This window comes from Patella vulgata, chromosome 6, assembly GCF_932274485.2.
Source record: "Patella vulgata chromosome 6, xgPatVulg1.2, whole genome shotgun sequence".
Lineage (NCBI taxonomy): Eukaryota > Metazoa > Mollusca > Gastropoda > Patellidae > Patella > Patella vulgata.
The window spans coordinates 69,984,117-70,006,943 of NC_065884.2; the positions used below are offsets into that span (position 1 = coordinate 69,984,117).

The 22,827-nt window shown below is 37.0% G+C and overlaps 1 protein-coding gene across 1 annotated transcript; it reads left to right on the top strand.

Moving 5' to 3' along the window:
* The first annotated feature begins 1,828 nt into the window (after window positions 1-1,828).
* Window positions 1,829-16,715, top strand: LOC126824554 (protein ILRUN). Its single transcript, XM_050553791.2, has 5 exons — window positions 1,829-2,101; window positions 5,317-5,471; window positions 7,215-7,412; window positions 10,085-10,320; window positions 13,388-16,715. Exons 1-5 carry the CDS (start codon window positions 1,947-1,949, stop codon window positions 13,442-13,444), a joined length of 801 nt encoding a protein of 266 aa, XP_050409748.1. The 5' UTR covers window positions 1,829-1,946; the 3' UTR covers window positions 13,445-16,715.
* Window positions 16,716-22,827: the final 6,112 nt, after the last annotated feature.

Consider the following 22,827-nt stretch of genomic DNA (forward strand, 5'->3'; position numbering starts at 1 on the left):
TGTTGTGCCGATCTGTAGCATGCCAAGGGCACGTAACCTTTCATTTTGGGTAAGCCGACGCATATCAAAATTTGTTTTCTGGTCACTAAAACAATTAAACTGATGTTTCCACCCTGGAATTCAATGCCACAATGACTGTAACATTCAAAGTCAGAGTCGTGCAAATCTTGGGTTGGACCCCCATGATGATCCCAAGCATCACCTGCATTCCATGCGGTAGCTATTGGTGCGTTTGGGGGTCACATGTAACTGGAAATGTTTCTTCTGTTAGGTTCTATAGTGACTTTTTTCGTAGTCATTTCCATATTTTAGTATTATGCCCCCAAAATCAAATATCCCCTACTTTTTTTGAATAGTATAGTTTAAACCTAAATAATATAAAGGGAATTTGCTGAAAATTTCAATCAAATTGATCCACTCGGAACCGAGTATTTGGCGATTGAATTTTGGGCCTAGCTTCGATCATCATTACTAAAGTCGGTACGATTATCCACTTTTTGATTTAATCAGAAGCAGCAGACCGGGTTCTAATCCGGTAAATATCGAAGGCTAACAATGCCATCGAGATTGATTATGTTCTGGATAAGTTAATTAATGTCTAATTCATAATTTAGATAACATTTGAGGCCTAAACAGAGACCTGCAATGGGCAGATTTAGCTCTTGCATAATGTATGTTTAATTCTCTACCTGTCGGATTGTGAAGTTGATAAGTTGGAAAAAAAATGCGACTTGTTGGGTTGTGAAGACGAGGCGTCGACAAGTCGATAAAATCAACCCGAAAAAATAACAATCGCCGCCTTCATTTTGTCCAATTAACTTCAGAGGCGACAAGTCGCGGCACAACAAGTCGGAATAATTGTATTTTGTCCAATTGTGATGTTGTGTATAAGTCGTAGGCGACAAAGTCGACAGAATTGACAGTGGACAAAATGAAGGCGGCGATAGTCGGGTTATTTAGTCGTGTTGTCGGGTTGATTTGTCGACTTGTCACCTTCATAACCCGTCAAGCCGCGGCACGACAGGTCGAGAAATGGCCATTTACAGCCACCATAATTAAAAGCTGATTTATAGCGAAAAACTATTTTGGCTTTTAAACGTGGTTACCGTAGCCTAGGAAACAACCAAGAATATCAAGACTGTATACGTAACAACAGCAATAAATATGCCACCAGTAACTACTGTCGCTGCGTCTGTCACGGGACAGACCGCAACCTTATGTTCTTTAACAGTAAGCGCAGGAGATCCGCAAAACAAACCCGACAAAACAAACCTACAGACGAGACAAAGTACGCAGACATTGCACGAAATAATCAACAATGCAAGTGAATGGATCCTGGGTGCTAGTATATAGCCGTAAGTTTCCACTGCGCTGTACAGGAGAATTTTTTCGGCATTTCATTTATAACCTTCTCCTCAAAACTTGAAATTCGGCTATTCATAGAGTGGAATTTCGGTTGCAAAACCACATAAATAAGGCTATATTTGGACAACTTCCAAGTTTTCATGGATTTAGCATTCAAGTTATCTGGAAATAATTAATAGTCTGATCCCTGTTCTTAAATGTAGTTGCCTCCCTTTCCATTCGGTGAAGACAGTCATCCATATAATATTATTTAATGTACGCAAATTCGTGCTGTTAATAAATTGGATTAATCATTTACACTCTTTGGTCTGAATGGTTGTCGTTATTGGCAGACAGCATAAAATATAAATATCCCCCCAAAAGCGATAATTAAACTATGTTTACGTTCAATCGAAACCGCGTGGCTAATTTGCATAGATTTCCCGAAGGACGAATTACTTCCGCGCATGCCTAGTCATCACATAATGGCGTCGTGTGTTGTTGAGGTGTCACAGGACACATCGAATCGAAATACATAATTCATCAGAGATCTTAGTCTTATATAATACGAAAACTGTTAAAAAACTAATAACGAATTCACGATGGATGTTGACAATGATTTAGATGGAAAACTGTTACAGCAGTTCAGTTCTATGGGCACAACAGATCGGGATGTGCTGATCGCAGAGTTCCAGAAATTGCTTGGCAATCAACTGAATCCGAATAGCTGTGCATTCTTCCTGGACATGAACAATTGGTATGTGATGAAAATATGAAGAAAAATAATACTTCTGTCCGCAATGAGTCAATATATCTACGTATTTTGGATAGGCAGCGTTTATTCTAATATGGATGTGAAGTGTGTGAATCCTATGAGTTGACTACGCCATTCTTATTACGTATTATTACAAGGCCTATTGAATTGTAATCCGGGTGATGACGTGACCATGTAATTATGTGTCTCAATTATATGTTAGACAAGATATCAAGAATGATATTATTACAAGCCTAACCTGTTAGGTTATTTCCCCCCCCACCCCAGCCACCAAACCTGTACTTGTAGCTTACAAATTATATTTGTAAACAATGTGTAGGCCTACCTAGTACCTACAAGTAGTACAGTACTCTACAACCAAAAGGATATGGATATTTATTTAAAGTATAGCAGTTCAGCTTATGTATGTACTTCTACCTGTCTGCATATGAATAGAAGAAGTAGAAAATATTCTGTTTAAAATCACAGAAAAATGTCCCATACATAAATACCATCACATGCTATCTCATTTTAATCAAAAGCTGACTAGTGTATAGCACTGCAATTATTTCACTATCATTCTGTTAATTGTATGATATAGCGCTAGTATCAGTACAACATAGCCATAGGGTTACTGAAATGAAATGTTCTGCTTCAACTGGGCTAATTTAGACAGACATAAGGCATACAGTGTGCTATGATTGAATGAAATTTTGCCCAGGCAGCGGCGTTATGGCCTACTCTTATATCGACTTCCAACTGCCAAGGGATCTTTTACATGCATGTCAATGTGTACATGGGACCTCATATTTTGTCCCATCCAAACTACTAGACAGCTGTCCTTGACAGGCCCTCCGCCCTGCAACACTGACAAGGGGAAACCATATCGGAAAATCCTGATGAACTTTCTCAGCCAATGCAGGGGTCGAACACGCGATCTCCAGACTAGTGAGCCAGCGTGGCTCCCCTATAGGGTTACCAGATTACAGCAGAAACTGGGACATTTGTTATTGGAAAAAGGATTTGAGCCTGACACGAAAGTCCCGATGGGCATGACATATTGTGTGCCGAAGGCCCAAATTTTCTAGAGGGTTTGGGGTGCATGCCCCAAAGGATGCCTTTTCCCCCATTTTGTGACGGTAGTTACTCTAAAAATTTATGTTGTGGGATGGGCCAATGACAGACATTATCAGTTTGCTACATGTACATTGTATGTAATGTGTAGGAGGGCAATTGTCTTTTCGTCATACCTGTTCGTAAATTTAGCTGTGATAACCACACCTGTTTTTGTATGGTCTCTTTTTTTCTTATTTTTTTTTTTTAACAAAAGCCAAAAAGGATTCATGGTTATGTTTAACAGAAAGGCCTAAATTGATTTACAATCAGAGAACCAATCACACTATAAATAACATTTAGAAGTGGTATTATGTAGCAACCTCTGTATACATTAAACACTAGTTTATGTGTTTTTTTTGTGTTATTATTTTCAATCAACCGTATGGTAACCCTAGTAGAGTATCTAATTTTATACATACGCCCTACACAATCTGATTATAACACATATCCTATTTCGTTTCGGTTTTTTTTTATAGTTTAAAATTTTGTTTTACTTGTTTTTACTACACTAGGATCTGGAACAGTTGTTATAATTATATTACCGGTCTGGCGTTTTGGTTGAAGGGAGAGATTAGCCAGAGAAACAGTCTGTTACAGCGAGTTCTTGGCCTTTTGATGCATGGAGCTGTGGGTAAACCACTAGAAACGTCAACGCTTGTTGATTATTCAATGTCTGACGTCAAAAGCCGCTTGTTTGACCTCAGACATGAACTCCCACTGTAACTTGTCAGATCGTCATGTAGTTTAATCCATTGAAAGTTTAAAATAAACAAATGAAATATAGATCTGTATTTTAATCAGATTGAGGCAATACACTGTATTAGTTCTGAAAGCCGTGCTGGCTCATTGAGTAAGACATTGGATCACTAACTTGGTGGTCCTGTGTTCAATCCCGGCGTTGGCTGAGAAAGTTCATCAAGATTTTCTGGCATGGTACCTTCTGGTCAGTGTTGTAGGACCAACAGCCTGGCAAGAGACAATGTATTGTCTTTGGATGAGACGAAAAACCGAGGTCCGTTGTACACATTGGTGTACATGTAAAAAATCTCTTAGCAGTTGGAATTCGATATAAGAGTAGGCCGTAGCGCCGATATCCGAGCTAAATTCCTCTCGTAGCTCATTGTATGGCGTATGCCTATCTTCATTAGCCCAGATGAAGCAGAACAGTAGGAAGTTAAAACCCATTTGATTTCAGTATGAGAGCATCTGATTTTTTAACCCAAGGCTTGCTATTTATGCTGCGTGTAGTCGTGAGTGAGATCCTGTGCATGTGTGGAGAAATGAAATGAAATGAAATTGAGTTTAACGTCCTACTGTTCTGCTCCTAACCTGGGCTAATGAAGACGGGCATACGCCATACAGTGTGCTATGAGGGAAATTTTGCCCGGGCAGCAGCGCTAGAGCCTACTCTTATATTGAATTCCAACTGCCAAGGGATCTTTTACGTGCACGCCAATGTGTACACGGGACCTCGGTTTTTCGTCCCATCCGAACGACTAGACAGCTATCCTGGTCTGACCCTCCGGCCTGCATCACTGACAAGGGGAAACCACGCCTGAAAATCGGGATGAACTTTCTCGGCCAATGCAGGGATCGAACACCCGACCTCCAGGCTAGCGAGCCAGCGTCTCACCCACTTAGCCACGGACAAGGCGTAAATGACCATTGCAGGCAAACAACTTATTGAAATAAAAAAAGAATACCATGTTACTGTTAATCCAAAAATGACCAGTTCTGGGTAATAGTTGTATAAGCTTAGATTAAGCTACATGTATTATTTGTTTTTATGCCCAAATTTAGATGTTGTCGTACATTATCGTTGTCTCCATCAGGCATCCACAATTGCTTGTAACCGCTTTAGAGGCTAAAGATATTATCCGATTGACTTTAAATTTATACACAGTGTCTATAGTCATGAGACAAAAAAGCCTACAGATACATATTTTCAGGGCTCTGGGATAACTACTGCCAGAGTTATGTCCCTTGATCACTTTGATAAATCTTTTGGATGGTTTAGTTTGCAAGACAAATACATGTATATTTATTCACAAGCATACCCCCAAAATTATGTTGCATCATCCCATGTTATTATTTTTTTACAGGAACCTTCAGGCAGCTATAGGATCATATTATGACTTTGAACAGCCACCGATAACCTTACCATCAATGGCATTTGTAAAAGATGTAACCATTGGAGATGGCGAAGCTATTCCACCAAATACTAAATTTATCAAAACTTGGCGAGTTAAAAATGGAGGTAAAGTACATGTAATTTAAACATACATTATTGCAGGTATTTCTTCAGGCCTGAAATGTTATATAAATTATTAATTAGACATTTATTAACATGAAAAGACCATAATCAACTCTTGATGCCATCTTATCTGTCAGATTTTCATTGGATTTGAATCCAATCTGCTGTTCAACGTCTGTTGATGATTAAACGCAAAAATAGATTATCGAGACTTTGTTAATATTCTTGACAGCGCTAACAATGACAATCATGGCTACAGTGATTTTAAAATAAGGTTTTCTCGACTTAGAGCGTAACAATTTGACTGAAATTTTCAACATTTTCCCTTTACATTATCTAGTTTTTAACTATTATAGAGAGAGAGAGAGAGAAATGGGGTTTAACGTCCACTCGACACAAACTAGGTCATTTTGGGACTAACATCTGGTTTAATTTTATTTACATAATTTGCTTGCGCGTAGGGGACTTTAGCAGTGGGAGGAAACAGGAGGACCCGGAGAAAACCCACGAGGTTGGACAGGCGACCCTACTCCTTGCCACGTACAACCAGGGATTCAAAACCACGCCGGTCGACTCAATGACAGACTTTATGATACAGCGCGCGCACACTAACCATTCAGCCATCCAACCCCCCTATTATAGAGAGAACTGCCAGCTCTTTATCTAATCTTCCATAATGTTTCTTTAAGTTCAGGTCCCGTGTATATATTGGAATGCACGTAAAAGATCCCCTGGCAGTTGGAATTCGATATAAGAGTAGGCGATAGTGCCGCTGCCAGGGCAAAATTTCCCTCATAGCACACTGTATGGCGTATGCCCGTCTTCATTAGCCCAGTATAGGAGCAGAACAGTAGGACGTTAAACCCCATTTCATTTCATTTCATTTCATTTCTTTAAGTTCTTTGACTAAAACTTATCTGGGAACTATTGGGAACACAATGAAGTGTCAAAGATCTCATGATACAAAATGCTTTATTACATATACAGTGGACTCTTGTCACATCCGGCCTCTGAATACTACAGCATTCTGTGAAATTGATTTAATCCGTCATCATTTTCATGTCAAGATTTGTTTTCTTATTACTTCAACCCAAAAAGTTTTGAGTAATCCGTATTCTGAAATATTACGAATTACGACATCAATCAGTGTTCAGTCACACGATTTGCATTGAATTAACATTTTGTCTTTATTATTGTTCGAATTATATAGCACATTCACAACAAAACAGTTCAAAAACTTTTTTGAAATAAGTATGTTTTTTAAGTTAGTCTTAAAGATTTGGATGGAAACTTGAATGGTTTTTGGAAGATCATTCCACATTTTAGGTGCTCTGACGGAGAAAGCATATTCACCAGAACGTTTATTATATTTAGGAATCCTCAATATGCTACGATCACTTGAAGAACGAAGGTTGGATCTCCGGGGAGAATAGAAATCAAGGAGTTATTTTAAATAACTTGGTGCAGCGTCGGAATGAATTGATTTAAACACAATCACAAGAGCTTTAAATTGAACCCTTGCTTGAACTGGACGCCAGTGGAGTTTCTGTAACTTAGCTGATATATGATCAAATTTTTGTGTTCTAGTTATGAGAAGTGCAGCATTGTTTTAGTGCTATTTGTAATCTGTTTAGAGCTGTTTTTAATGTATAATTTTTAGGTTCGGACACATGGCCTCCTGGTTGTAGTTATTGTGTTGTGCTATTTGTAGTCTATTTAAAGCTGTTTTAAATGTATTATTTTTAGGTTCGGACACATGGCCACCTGGTTGTAGTTTAAGATTTAGTGGTGGTGATAATATGAGTGTAACAGATAGAGTACTAGTAGATATATTACAACCACATCAAGAAACTAATATCAGTATTGAAATGACGAGCCCTTCATCAAGTGGTGTTTATCAAGGACAATGGCGAATGAGTACACCTACTGGACACTTTTTCGGAGGTAAGACAAGAAGTGATTAAATTTGATATGAACAGTCCTGAACTAATTAACTGGTCCTGAACTATTTGATTGGACCGTAGCTAATTAATTGGTCTTGAACTAATTAACTGAGCCTTAGATAATTAACTAGTCCTGAACTAATTAACTGGTCCTGAACTATTTGATTGGACCGTAGCTAATTAATTGGTCTTGAACTAATTAACTGAGCCTTAGATAATTAACTAGTCCTGAACTAATTAACTGGTCCTGAACTAATGATTGGACGGATGATTAGGTACATGCCAGCGCATTTCCGCAGTTTTGTATTGTTTCTGAATATCCCCTACTTTTTTTGAAGAGTATATATAGGCTAATATGCTAATTTACATAATATGATTGTTTAATTTGAAAAGTAGTTCTTTGTAACCGATTGCCTTTATTTCTAAAGATATAATTAATTACACCCAGTGTGACTGTAATACAGGTGTAGAGGCTTTGTTTTAGAAAGGGGGTTGGATGGCCGAATGGTTAGCACGTACGTGTTATATCAAAAGATATGTCATTGAGTCAACTCGTCCAACCCTCGTGGGTTTTCTCCAGGTCTTCCGCTTTCCTCCCACTGCTATAGACCCTTACGCGCTAGTGAATTATTTAAATAAAATTGAACCATACTGTATGTTAGTCCCGAAATGACCAAGTTTGTATCAAGTGGACGTTAAACCCCATTTCTCTCTCTCTCAATGTTCTAGAACAGTGCCGGTTAATCTATCGTAGTGGGGGGGCCGTGGCATTTTGGGTGTATCTGTTAGGGGTAACCCACCGCACAAACTGTCTGTCAGTGGTCATTCATGATTCCTGTAGTGGTACTGAACAATGCCAAAGCTGTTTTAGGTGGTACAGATTTCAGCTATTCTAACCTAGCTGTGGTCTGGAAATTAGAAAACTCTTGTCAGGGATACTCCACCACTACAAATGTCTGGCAATTACATAGCTCTGTCCGAGTGTTTTTATACGCCCACATTTTCAATTTCATGTGGACGTATATTGTCTTTCCGTCCGTCCGTCCACAATTGTTTGTGAACAGTCTACAGGTCACAATTTTATCCGATTTCAATGAAACTTGAAATATAGGTTTATCACCCTAAGATCTCGTTTCCTTTTGATATTGGCATGTATCGTACTGTAACTTCATGGATTATGGCCCCTGATTATATGAAAAATCACGTTTTTAGCTTGTGAACACTGTAGAGGTCACAATTTTTTTCCGATTTAGTTTAAACTTGAAATGTATGATAATAACCCAAAGATCTCGGTTCCTTTCGATATTCGGGCATATCGGAACGTAACTTCCTGAATTATGGCCCCTGATTGTACGTAAAATCGCGTTTTTGCTTGTGGACCCTCTAGAGGTCATAATTTTTATCTGATTAAAAAAAAAGTACTATTATATCACCGTTAAACCCTAAGGATGGCTGAGTTCGAATTTTGTAAAAATCGGCCCAAAACTGACAGACAAAATGGCCACCGTTCATTCTCAAATAGCGTAAAAATATGGTATATCAAGGTTGTGGACCCTATAGAGGTCATAATTTTTATCTGATTTTGTTGAAACTTGAAATGTAAGTTAATAACCCAAAGATCTTGGTGCCTTTCGATATTTGCGCATATCGGACCATAACTTCCTGAATTATGGCCCCTGATTGTACGAAAAATTGCGTTTTTAGCTTGTGGACCCTATAGAGGTCATAATTTTTATCCAATTTAAAAAAACGTAAGATCTCGGTTCCTTTCGATATTTGCGCATATCGGAACCCTATAGAGGTCATAATTTTTATCCGATTTAAAAAAACGTAAGATCTCGGTTCCTTTCGATATTCGCGCATATCGGAACGTAACTTCCTGAATTATGGCCCCTGATTGTACGAAAAATCACTTTATTTTTAGCTTGTTCTCTATCCATCTCTCGAAAATGTGGGCGTATCCTGCCTGGCAGCCGCTGGTTGTAACACCTGAAGATGTACGGTACACTGCAGTAAGATTTTCGTGTGGTACACTTTCAAGCTTATCTAGCCTAGTTGGGGGCATGGCATTTTGGGCGTGGAATACCACACCAACCACCAGAAACCCGGCAAACTTACATTCTGATGATACCAGATATACATGCATTGATACCATTTAGGAGAAAATTGGTACACTTTTCACCTAGGTTAACCCCCTGGGCTCCCGCTCTATATGCCCAATCAGACATCAAGACATGGTGAATAATATTCAAAATTCCAAAATTAATATAGTGTACTGAGTGTATAACTACCACTCAACCCGATTATCATTGATAATAGGCTGGATTGATTAGGTAATTAAGTGAACGACGTATTTATTGTGTTATATCGTCTATGCACCTACATGTACCTTGATTAACTATTTAATCTGCCTTGATTGGTTGACTTAATCTGATTGGTTGACTTAATCTGCCTTGATTGGTTGACTTAATCTGCCTTGATTGGTTGACTTAATCTGCCTTGATTGGTTGACTTAATCTTTTGTCGGACAATTCATCAATCCAATCCTGAACAGAAGTCATTGCTTCTCCTTTGTCGGAGTATGTATGAATCCAATAAGAGTGATTATAAACTTAATCTTCGTGATTAACCTGTGATTTCTCCATTGACGATACTTTTACAAATGTATTGTAGAAATAATCTGGGTGATAATTAATGTTGAAGAAGGTGGAATCCTCGCTGTCACACAACAGATGTCAAGAGTTGGAGAAGATTTTGTAGAGACGGGACGACTAGCCACATCCCCAAACCCTTTTGCTACACCTGAAAAATCATCTGAAGATTTACACAATGTTTCCATTATTGGACAAACAAGTCTACCTTCCAGTCCGTCAAACTCTAATGATGCAGCTAGATGGCTTATATTCGCAGTAAGTGAAACAATTTACGATATTTTTGAAATACTAATCCACCCCCAATCTGATTAAAATACAGATCTATATTTCGTTTTGTTTTTTTATTCTTTCGATGGCCTACACTACATGAAGATCTGACAAGTTGTACTATAAGGTCGTGTCAGGGGTCGTACGAGCGTCTTTAGACCCTGTGACATCAGACATTGATTAATCAATCAGCATTGACGTTTCTAGTGGTTTACCCACAGTTCTGTGCATGGTACGCCAAGAAGTCGCCATAACAGACCGTTTCGTTGGCTTATCCCTCACTTCAACCAAAATGCCTTTATATAACAACTCTTCCATATCCTAGTGTAGTACAGACAAGTAAATTGAAATTTTGAACTATTAAAAACAAAACAAAATAGGAGCTGTGTTTTAATTAAACTAATCCACCCCTGGAAGTTTTTTATCCATGTACATGTACATGTATGTGTCTTTGTGTATTTACAGCCCCTTGTTAGTGGTGCAGGATAGAGGGCTGTTTAGATGGGATAAAAATTGAGGTTCTGTGTACACATTGGCGTGCACTTAAAAGAGGCCTTGACAGTTGAGAATAGATATAAAAGTAGGCCATAGATAGGCAATATTTCCCTAAAATCATACTGTATGGTATATGTACGTCTTCATTAGCTTAGTCGGAGCCGTTTATTTCATTTCTGTATTATCAGACCTTATCTTAAAGATACTTTCCGACAAAAGTATTTATCATGTGGTTATTTCCAATCAAAGTATGGCAATTTTGGTATATATGGAAAGTATAAACATCCCATCTTATTAAATAAATACTTTATTCCTTTAAAAACACAGATGGAGCGCATACTGGACAAGAATGATAGAGTGTCACTAATTGAGTGATGTCAAAGGTTGCACGCGTAGATTGTAGTGTTGAAACTACTATTCGGATATCCGTTAACGGATACAAAATAAGGGTTATCCGAATCATTTTACTATCCGTTACAGTCTTCTGACATTCCGTATGCTCTATATTTAGCCATTTTTACATCTGATTACTTCGAAATTTTCCCCAATGCTATTGATCACGTACGCAGCTTTGAGCATAAATGTTAATATCACGCGTATTATTTAGCGATAGTAACTAATAAAAATATTAATGCAGTGCAACGAAAAACCGTAGTCTAAATAAAAAAATATTCATTCATTCCTCGCGCTGGTTTACGCTAGATAGAAGCTGCGTCTTGGGTTTACGGGATACAAGTTAACACTGTGTTTAGACTTCCCACAATGAAATTTATTCATAACGACCTAGGTCACGTATGTTCTCACTTACTGATTGGTTCAATAGCGGTAGATTATCAGAATGAGGCAAACGACCTTGGCGGAATAAATGTTAGATGTTTTTATTTTACTTTTTTCATTCGTGTTGATTGAGCAAAAATGATAAGTGGGAGGGCCGCAGATTACAGGAGTAGTTATACACAAATTTATTCACCTCGTTGATTTTTTTGGATATCATGGATTGTCTTAATAATTGCGGATAAAGGTAGGCAGGTTTTTTTCTTCGCGGCTCAAACAATTTGCAAATCGAAAGTAAGATTTCATACTTGGCATCCACAGACATTCATAAACAGTGAAATAAGTAAGAAATTATGAGTATATGAACTTTTGATGTGATTTTGTTCAAGAATTTCACGTTGCCGAATTATCCGACGAATAGTATTCAGATAGCAAACAAAAGTATTCGGATCACAAATCTCGATCCGATTTTCAACACCAGTAGATTGTCTGTCTGAGCCCATGGTGTATATGTGGATAAACTTGATGGTGAACGAACGTTGAAAAAGTGAGAGACTTTAACGTACACCAGTTTCCGAGATAAAAAACACAGAAAAAGACGTGGGCGCTTCGATATTTATGATAAATAGTCAGCGATTAAAGACAACATCGTCTATTATATGCAATGAATTCTCCTCTGGCTTCGCACCCGTTGCTAGGTTCTGCGACAACCAAGTCATGTGACACAAGCATGAATTTTTTTTAATAGATTTTTTATAGCTTGTTGTAATTCCTCACAAATACAATGTTTTGAGAGGGATTTGAAGAAAATTTTTGATGGATTGCTTAGTTTGAATATGTACATGTATTTAGTCCAAATATATCATCAAATCACCCAGTTTATATGCGGGAAGGTATCTTTAAAGGGCATGTCTAATGAGAAACGTCCGTGTAATTTTCAGTTTCTGACCTATAAGTAGGGTGACCCGTGCACTCTACAGAAAGTTTGTCTCGACACGGCTAAATGTGCACGCTTCAGTTGCTTGTCTCGTACTGATTTCTGACTAACCCGCATTCTCTTTGAGTCGATAAATAGCCATGGCACGTGCAATTCTCTACAAATATATCAACTATTACAGCCGTAATAAATCTGCTGTTGACGATTTTGAATAGCAGTAAAATTTAGCTTCTTGGTTATTACAGCAGCTTTAGAAATTACGTTTGTTTTATTTTTTAAATTGCTTTATCATTAACTGTACCGTTAAGAGCGGCATCTTTTGGTTTAGTACAAATACTATCTCTGAATCACTTTCGTTAGCAGGAACATGATACTAGCAGTAGTTTTATTTTACTTTTACAAGTTTCTTAAAACAATTGTTGAGTTGTCTAAAGTGCTTATTTCTAAATTCAATTTCTTTTTCTAGCTTTTTGTTATGTTTCGTAGAAAAGTAGTCTTGATTATCCCGACCTGTCAATCAGACGTAGAATGGTCGATAGACTGGTTAAGCGAGACTAATTTCAAAACAAGGGCACGTAACCTATCTTTTACTCAAAAGTGTCTGGATGTTATGGACGACACTTGGAACCAGTTTTCAGTCTATTATTTATAGATGATTAATGGTCATAGCTTATTAAGTACAACATGATCGTTTATTTAGTGACTATAATTGTGTGAAACTGATTTGAGGCTTGGCATATATATAAATATTGTGGCGTAATTGTCGAGATATTTGGAGATATTTATTTATGGTGGATCACCCTACTATAAGACAAAATTAATTTTTTTTACACAATTTCTGTTTTTCAGAATAGTTATGAAGCTTCACATCAGTCTGAACATTCCCAAGATACAGAGATGTCCTAGCAGTAGTTAATACACCTTACTTGTTTGTTTTTTTATTTGTTATGATGATGATGTGGTTTTTAATTTGTAAACCAGATACTTCTCACTACTGGTACTAATCCCGGGCCCAGATCTATTACACCCCTACTTCTCACTACTGGTACTAATCCCGGGCCCAGATCTAATACACCCCTACTTCTCACTACTGGTACTAATCCCGGGCCAAATTCTCACTACTGGTACTAATCCCGGGCCCAGATCTAATACACCCCTACTTCTCACTACTGGTACTAATCCCGGGCCCAGATCTAACACACCCCTACTTCTCACTACTGGTACTAATCCTGGGCCAAATTCTCACTACTGGTACTAATCCCGGGCCCAGATCTAATACACCCCTACTTCTCACTACTGGTACTAATCCCGGGCCAAATTCTCACTACTGGTACTAATCCCGGTCCAATCCTCAGATAGATACACCCCTACATGTATGATAGAATACATGGTTTCAATCAGATTAAAAACAGGCCCATCAATTTGGTTCACAGCAAATAAAGATAATGGCTTTCTTGTTAAATAGGGAGCAGCACGCATGTAGATCGATGGGAATTTCAATTATTTCATATTTTTTTAAATACTGAACAGAACTGAACCAGTTTTGGACTGATATTCCTATTAGAGATTCTTCAACTTCCACAACATTGTAGTTCACGAGGGATTCTGTAGCCCTAAAATCCCACTCGGGGTCTTTAAATCTGTTTTGGACTGACACTCCAATTAGAGATTCTTCAACTTTCACAATATTGTAGTTTGCAAGGGTTTTGGAGGAATTTGCTTTACTGGTTACCATGGGAATTACCGGTAGCCTTATTTTGGCTATTGGGAAAATTTCATGTTGATGGAACTATTTAGAAATGAGTTATTTTAAAATTCATATTGTCGAGCAGTGTCTTTCTTCACGTCAACATACAGTCGACTTTAGTACCAGTGTTGAGAAGTGTGGTGGTTTATAATGAAGGATGAATTTACACATTGTTTATTTAAAAAAAAATAAATACATTATTGACTGTTGATTATACCATTACCTCCTTATCTGGTTTCTGTAAATATTCATCATTATTTCATAGTTATATCCCGCGAAATCTATTTGTTAAGGCCAGCTCAATTTTAGTCAAGGTTGCTGAGATGTAAATAATGTTAGGGTACCTGATATTGGGCAAGATTGTAAGTAAGGATAAGCATTGGAGTTAGGGTTATGGTTAGGATTAGTGCTAGCCCTGTTTACATCTCGTGCCCTACGACGAAAAATTGAGCTGGCCTTATCATTTAGCACTAACCAGTTATATCGATCATCTGAAAATTTTATTCATCTTAGGCTGTAAAATATATCTTGTGTAAAAACTAGTAGGTACATTTTAAGATATAAAATTATTGGTTGTACAATAGTTAGTTACATTGTCCTATTATTAGTGCATGGATTCTCTAAATCAGCCCAGATAGGCCTAACTTGTATTGATAGGCCTAACTTGTATCAATAGGCTTAACTTATTTTGATAGGCCTAACTTGTATTGATAGGTCTAACTTGTTTGGATAGGCCTAACTTATATTGATGGGTCTAACCTGTATTGATAGGCTTAACTTGTATTGATAGGCTTAACTTATTTCGATATGCCTAACTTGTATTGATAGACCTAACTTACGTGTATTGATAGGCGTAACTCGTATTGATAGGCCTTTGTAAACAAATCGATTTAAGATTGTCAACTTGCCTTGTTTTTACTTGTGTTATAACAATATGGCAACCTACAGTTATTGCTCATAAACTAGATAGTTGTATTTTATAATTTTATCGGTGGTTTTAACCCGTTAACTGCGTAGGGTGTTATACAACGCCCTGGAGGTATTTCCCCCAACCTATTCTTCGAACATGATCGCAGCATGACTGTAGGACGTTATATTACGCCTGGTCGAGGAAATCTAATTGAAGGGAAACAACTATAATTACCGTTAGTTTTAATATGGTTTAAGACTACTAAAATTTGTATTCAGGAATGAAAAGGTCCAAAAAATGACGTTTTTCGTCAAATTAATTACACAATAGGGGGTAGTTAACATTTTAAAAACTACGCAGTTAAGGGGTTAAACAATAGTAGCATGTCCAAACTAGACATCACCTCGGGGTCATGGCTTCTTTTACTGTGTTAAAAGACATCAGCACTTGATGATAGCACTGCGTCACAGTACATTAACACCTAAGCCTAACCTGTGTGGGAGGTTGCATGGCTGAATGGTTAGCGCGTGCGTGTTTCATCATAAGGTCTGTCGTTGAGTCACCTGGCATGATTTCGATTCCCCGGTTGTATGTGACAAGGAGTAGGGTCGCCTGTTCAACCTCGTGGGTTTTCTCTGGGTCCTCCGGTTTCCTCTCACTGCTGAAGATCCCCTACACGCAAGCGAATTATTGAAATGATCTAGTTTGTGTGGAGTGGACTCTGACAGGGATGTTTTGATATATTGTGAGGACTGATGTTAGAATTATCAGTCAGCAGTATGTACTATGACGCGGTATCATTGAGTAATGACCATTAAAAGTTGTCTTTCCTTGTCCTCAGTGTAGAACAGTTCAATGAAATAAAATGAGATTTATCGTCCTACCGACTAGCCATTCATTATACAATCTGATTAAAGTACAGATCTATATTCTGTTTCGTTTTTTTATACTTTCAATGGCCTACACTACATGAAGATCTGACAAGTGTTAGTGGGAGTTCACGTCAGGGGTCAAACAAATGGCTTTTGACCTTATGACGTCAGAGATTGATTAATCAATCGGCGTTGACGTTTCTAGTGGTTTACCCACAGTTCCGTGCCTCAAAAGGCCAAGAACTTGCCGTAACAGACCGTTTCATTGGCTAATCTCCCACATCATCCAGAACACGTCAATGATAACAACTCTTCCAGATCCTAGTGTAGTGAAGACAAGTAAAACGATATTTTGAACTATAAAAACGAAACAAAATAGGATCTGTGTTATAATCAGATTGTTGATTTATATAATAACCTGGTTAAAGTAAATTTAGGTGTCAAGTATGAGTATGAAGATGAGAATTACTGAATGATTATTTATTTGATTTTTATTATATATCTATTGAGAGATTGCCTGTTTTAGTAATTGAATTGGAACAACAGTGTAGAGAGACAGGGTATTGTGGTAATTGTATCACATTTGTGTTGCACAACTGTATTTTTCTCTTAGTCAAATAACAAAAACAACTCATAGATATATTACTTTAAAGTTTAAAGATATATTACTTTAAAGTTTAAAGATATATTACTTTAAAGTTTAAAGATATAATACTTTTATAGTTTAAAGATATATTACTTTAAAGTTTAAAGATATATTACTATAAAGATGTATTACTTTAAGCTTAAAAAGATATTTTACTTTACATTTTAAAGCTATTTTACTTTACATTTTAAAGCTATATTACTTTAAGGTTAAAGCTATATTACTTTAAGGTTAAAGCTATATTACTTTAAGGTTAAAGCTATATTACTTTAAAGTTTAAGATATATTACTTTAAAGATTAAGATATATTACTTTAAAGTTCAAAGATATAATACAGTGGACTCTGTCACTTCTGACATCTGAATACTACAGCATTCTGTGAAATCCGTCTTCATTTTCATGTCTCGATTTATTTCCTTATTACGTCAAAAAAAAATGTTTTGAGTAATCCGGATTCTGAATATTCCGAATTACGACATCAATCAGAGGTCTCGTCACACGATTTGCTTCCAATTAACATTGGATAATCCGACCTTCAATCAGTGGGTGTTAACTGACCAGCAATCACCAATCAATTATCTGTCGGCATAAATCATGTGTCTGTCTTTGTTGATTACCTTGATAATTTTATAATCTCTTGGTATAAGTAGGCCTATTCAATTGGCCGTACTACAGTTTCCGACATTTTAAAGCAAATAGATGAATTCAAAAAGTGGTTTAAGGGCGTGGACAAACACAACCTGTCAGTCAATTGGTCGGCCAATCGTAAGGTTTGGATGACAAGTGCTATTTAGTCAAGTTTAGATATTATATATATTCAAAGTAAATTAATTGTTATTCGAGGGTGCATTTTTATAAAACGTAAATTATTCGAAGGTACAATTATACTTCCAACATAATTGAGGCAATTTAGTATTCCGATATGCTGTGTAATCTGGCGATATGCTGTGTAATCTGGCGTATTGTATCGATCCCGTGCGATGTCGGAATTGACCGAATCCACTGTACTTTAAAACTAAGATATTATTACTATACTACTCATGACTAGTAGTACATTAACCAAATTTAATTTCTTGGCATCTAATGTACAAAGGAGGTGGAGGGGCGGATTAAATTTCTAATTTGTTGCTGTTGTGCTGACGAAGAATATTTATAGATCTCTCAGTGAAGAACTGTTTTAAAGACAGGTTTTTTTTAACATTAAATGTTTTTGTCTGTTCACTTTACAACAGATATAAATTTACCCATTTCAAACAAATGGGCATTGAATATGGAATAGACTATTTTTTTATATACTGCCTAGATTACACATTATATTTTAGTTCTAGTTCTAATTACTTATACTAACACCTAAGGGCTGTTCCATTTAACACCCCCCACAATCTTGTCAACAATCACATCCCCTAACCCTGTTTACATCTCGTGACCTTGACAAAATCTGCAGGTGTCCTTAATATTTAGACATGACCGGTCCCTATAGTACTTTCATACTTATTAATTACTAGCAGGATACCCGGCTTCACTCGGGGGTCATAACTCCGAAACCGGAAGTGGTAGACTAACGCCACCTGGCCTATGTTACTCCCCGGTCCGAGCTACCCCTATACCCCAAATTTCAGACTCGGGGCAGACCTAGTGTAGCCACCAACCCCAAACAGACAGACAGACAAACGACAGTCACAAATATATATATATAGATCAGAGATCCACTTATTGATTGTTAGGTTACTAAAAAAAAAAAACCTCATCACATATCGTTTTATTGTTAACAATTATTTCATAGTTGATTTTGTATTGGATTTTTTATAATGAATTGTGTTGTGTAATGAAATGAATTCATTATATTTGACTTGTGTATATTTGTATTCATGAATTCCATGGTGATTTTCTATCAATGTTTTTATTTTAATTTTAATTTTCAAATTTATCTCAAAAAACCTCATTTGCTCTTGTTCTGTATAGTGGATGATAATTTCCTAGAGCAGCCAAAAATAATCAGGTATGTGGTATGCTAGTTATTTTATCATCATCAGAGTTAGTTTTCTCTTCTGTATCTAATCAGAATGCAACAGGGTGGGGACGCAGGAATGAGTGAAAAATAACGAGGTGCACCTATTTTTTATTACGTATAAATTTGAATATATTGTTTACACGTGATTCTTAATTTTGGTTTGAAAACACCTGCTTAAAGAACGATAAGAGTTATGTCCCTTTATTTTCGGGGAAAAATGTCCGACAAGAAAATTTTTTAAATCCCATCATTGTCTTAATATCTGCTATTGTTAATAATAAATATAACTAAATAAAATAATGACGGATCTGTTAAATGGCCCTTTTGTCCTTGAGTTTTGATTTTCATGGGCGTTATAAGTCAACATTAGGAAATATGCCCTATTTTTAACACGATCAGAGCAAATGATATACACTCAAGTTTTTCAATTGTGATGAGGTTTAAAGGAATAAAATATTGGATTGTTAGATTTGTGTATATTTTTTCCACATAGGTTAAATACTGATTATAAATTTCTATGGTAATTTCATAAAAACTGATTATAAATTTCTATGGTAATTTCATAAATACTAAGTATAACTTTCTATGGTAATGTTATAAATTACCACACTACTATTATTTCCATAGGCACTTGTAAAATAGAAAATTTCTTTCAAGAATAAATGCTGTTTAACCAACAAATTTTTTACTTGCTGGTTCTTTAGGATTGTTTCTAGAGGAGAATGCCTGTTCTTTAGGACCGTTGCTAGAGGAGAATGCCTGTTCTTTAGGACCGTTGCTAGAGAAGAATGCCTGTTCTTTAGGACCGTTGCTAGAGGAGAATGCCTGTTCTTTAGGACCGTTGCTATAGGAGATATGCTGGTTCTTTAGGACCGTTGCTAGAGGAGAAATGCCTGTTCTTTAGGACCGTTGCTAGAGGAGAAATGCCTGTTCTTTAGGACCGTTGCTATAGGAGAACTGCCTGTTCTGTAGGACTGTTGCTAGAGGAGAACTGCCTGTTCTTTAGGACCGTTGCTATAGGAGAACTGCCTGTTCTGTAAGAACTGTTGCTGTAGGAGAAATGTCTTCTGTGGGACAGTTGCTGTAGAACCATTGCCACAGCAGAAATTTAAAGACTAAGTGACACAGTATAATATCCTTGTTTTCCCCCTTTAGCAGGGGCGTTGGATGGCCGTATGGTATAATGTGTGCGCATCAGATCATAAGGTCTGTCATCGAATCCAGCAGCATGGTTTTAATTCCTGTCCAACTTTGTTGGTTTTCACCAGGTCCTTACGGTTTTCCCCCACAGCTAAAGACCCATACACGCACACGTAATGTTATTTTTGAAAGAGATTTTTCATTTTACAAGTGCCTGTGATTTTTTCCAGACCGAAAAACTATACAAATTTTATTTTTATTTTGTGTAGATGATATAATTGATATTTTAGCTTTAATCTTTTTTTATTAATGTTACATTAAACCTCCAATCTCTACAACATAACAATCAAAGAATATTTATGGAAAATGTTAAAGATGCATTCCCACAAAGTTATTTGTAGGGTAATTTGTATGTAGGAAGGCATCTGTTTTTCATGCAATCTGATTAAAATACAGATCTATATTTCGTTTCGTTTTTGTATCTTGATGGCCTACTCTACATGAAAATCTGACCGGTTGTACTGGAAGGTCATACGAGCGGCTTTTGACCCTATGACGTCAGACATTCGATTAACCAATCAGCGTTGATGTTTCTAGTGGATTACCCACAGTTACGTGCACCTCACACCAAAAACTCGCTGTAACAGACCGTTTCATTGGCTAATCCCTCACATCAACCATAACGCAGGTTATATAACAATTCTTCCAGATCCTAGTGTAATAAAGACAAGTAAAACGAAATTTTGAACTATAAAAAAAGAAACTAAATAGGATCTGTGTTTTAATCAGATTGGCAGTCGCTTTATTTTATTTTCTGGCATAAAAATTAGATGTCAGTTAACCCTTGAACCACCCGAAACATTCTCAAATATTTGCTGGGGAAATAACATTTATTTTGCACCAAAGATTTTGTTTGAGGACATGTAACATCTAAAGGTTGTTGTAGAGATTAAATCTATTCCTATTTAAATGATATATATATATGTATATGCTGTACAGGATATATAAATAAGATAATGCATGAATGTGTGTTATAAATTGTATGAAAGAAAACCAATTAAATCCATGCTAGAATTAATTTTTGTTCTTTTTCCTTTTGTTTGTTTTAATTTTTTACTTTTACATTGGTGGAAATGCTGCTTGTCCAGTCAAAACTTTACCATTCAGATATAGATGTAAGTTGCTTGTCTACTGAAAACTTTACCCTTCAAATTGCACATGTAACGATAGATATAGGTGAAAGCTGCTTGTCTAGTGAAAACTTTACCCTTCAAATTACACATGTAACTACAGATATGAAAGTGATCATAAGCTAGTCTCCAAATGACTGAAGTGATGTGTTGATAAAACTCTAAATTCCATTCTATTTATGTTATGGGGTGGAAGGCCGTAGGCTTAGCATAAGGTCTGTCATTGAGTCAACTGGCATGGTTTCGAATCCCCGGTTGTACCTGACAAAGAATATGGTCGCCTGTCCAACCTTGTGGGTTTTCTCCGGGTCCACCAATTCTAAAGCCCCCTACGTGCAAGCAAATCAGGGCTTGCCACGAGACGCGAGCAACTGCTCGCGCTCGCACTGTGCTCGCGTAAATCTACATTTACGCGAGCGGTTCGTTGCTCGCGCAAAATTTTAAGAAAACCCTGTAAAAATAATCAAAATATTGACAAGTTTATTGCCGAAACTAACCCAACAATGTCAATAACGTCATAAATTCGTCTGTCAAACTGAGATTCACCCAGCTGCACGCGACATTTCCTCCTGAAATTTGATTGGCTAATAAAGTTACTCGCAACTTGTGTTACTAAAAATACACTTTAGACCTGAACGTCATGACTGGTTTTCCTACGAACACCAGTAACAAACACGTGATAATCGAGTCTAAAGTAAAGAATGTTTACATCCGGCATTTGGCATTCACGCTAAATGAACACGTTTCAAACTAATATTTATCGGTATTTCCTGTTTTATCAGAACTTCGGTTTTTATTCCATTGTTCCATTGTGCAGTCGTATAATTTTCAATCTAAGCGTAATAATGGCCAAAGTGCTTTGGCGCAACCTGATTGCCCTATCCACATTTATTTCGTGGGGTGAAGAAATCCATACGGAAATTGGTTTTAATAAAGAAGAGTACGTATGACTGTCAAAAACAGAAAGCGATGGTCACACATGTTTACTGCAAACTTTGTGCCAGGAATAGCAATTTTCTTATGATTTTAAATTGAAACAATGTTACAAAATGTGTGCTTACGCAAACAACATTTTGCGTGAGCAATTTTTATTGCTCGCCTTGCTCGCCCAAACCTAAATTTGCGTGAGCAGTCATCTGCTCGCCATCAATTTATTCGTGGCCAGCCCTGCAAATTATTGAAATAAAATTGAACCATTTATATTTATGACTTAAGTTCTTTTTATACAGGTCTATGGAATACAACTACTGTTTATTACTGAACAACATTTCAACTACGCTTCTCTAGTCATTATCTCGAGACAGAGAGAAATGGGGTTTAACGCCTACCCAACACAAACCAGGCCATTTCAAGGTTCAATTTTATATCAATAATTCGCTTACGCGTAGGTTTTTTAGTAGTGGGAGGAAGCCAGAGAAAACACACAAGAACCTACTCCTTGTCACGTACAACCCTGGAATCGAAACCACACCAGTTGACTTAACGACAAGACCTTATACAGCACACATGTGCTAACCATTCGGCCATCCCCGCCAAGTCATTATCAAGTTCTCTTTCTGGATATGAACCTGCTTTTGTTGATAAAAGTGTTTAGACATCTGCTTTTGTTGTTGTCACCAGTGCTCACACATCTGCTTGTGTTGTTGTCACCAGTGCTCACGCATCTGCTTTTGTTGTTGTTAACAGTGCTCACGCATCTGCTTTTGTTTCTATGGTTTTGAAAATAAATGTCATGGGGGAAAAAGATTTAACCTTGTATATTTCTGCTGTGAC

Bases quoted from the DNA above. Each gene is read 5' to 3' on its own strand.
- LOC126824554 (XM_050553791.2), top strand. From the start codon at position 1,947: ATGGATGTTGACAATGATTTAGATGGAAAACTGTTACAGCAGTTCAGT. The intron at 5,472-7,214 runs GTAAAGTACATG...TATTATTTTTAG, and splicing joins TTGGCGAGTTAAAAATGGAG to GTTCGGACACATGGCCACCT. The intron at 10,321-13,387 runs GTAAGTGAAACA...TCTGTTTTTCAG, and splicing joins CTAGATGGCTTATATTCGCA to AATAGTTATGAAGCTTCACA.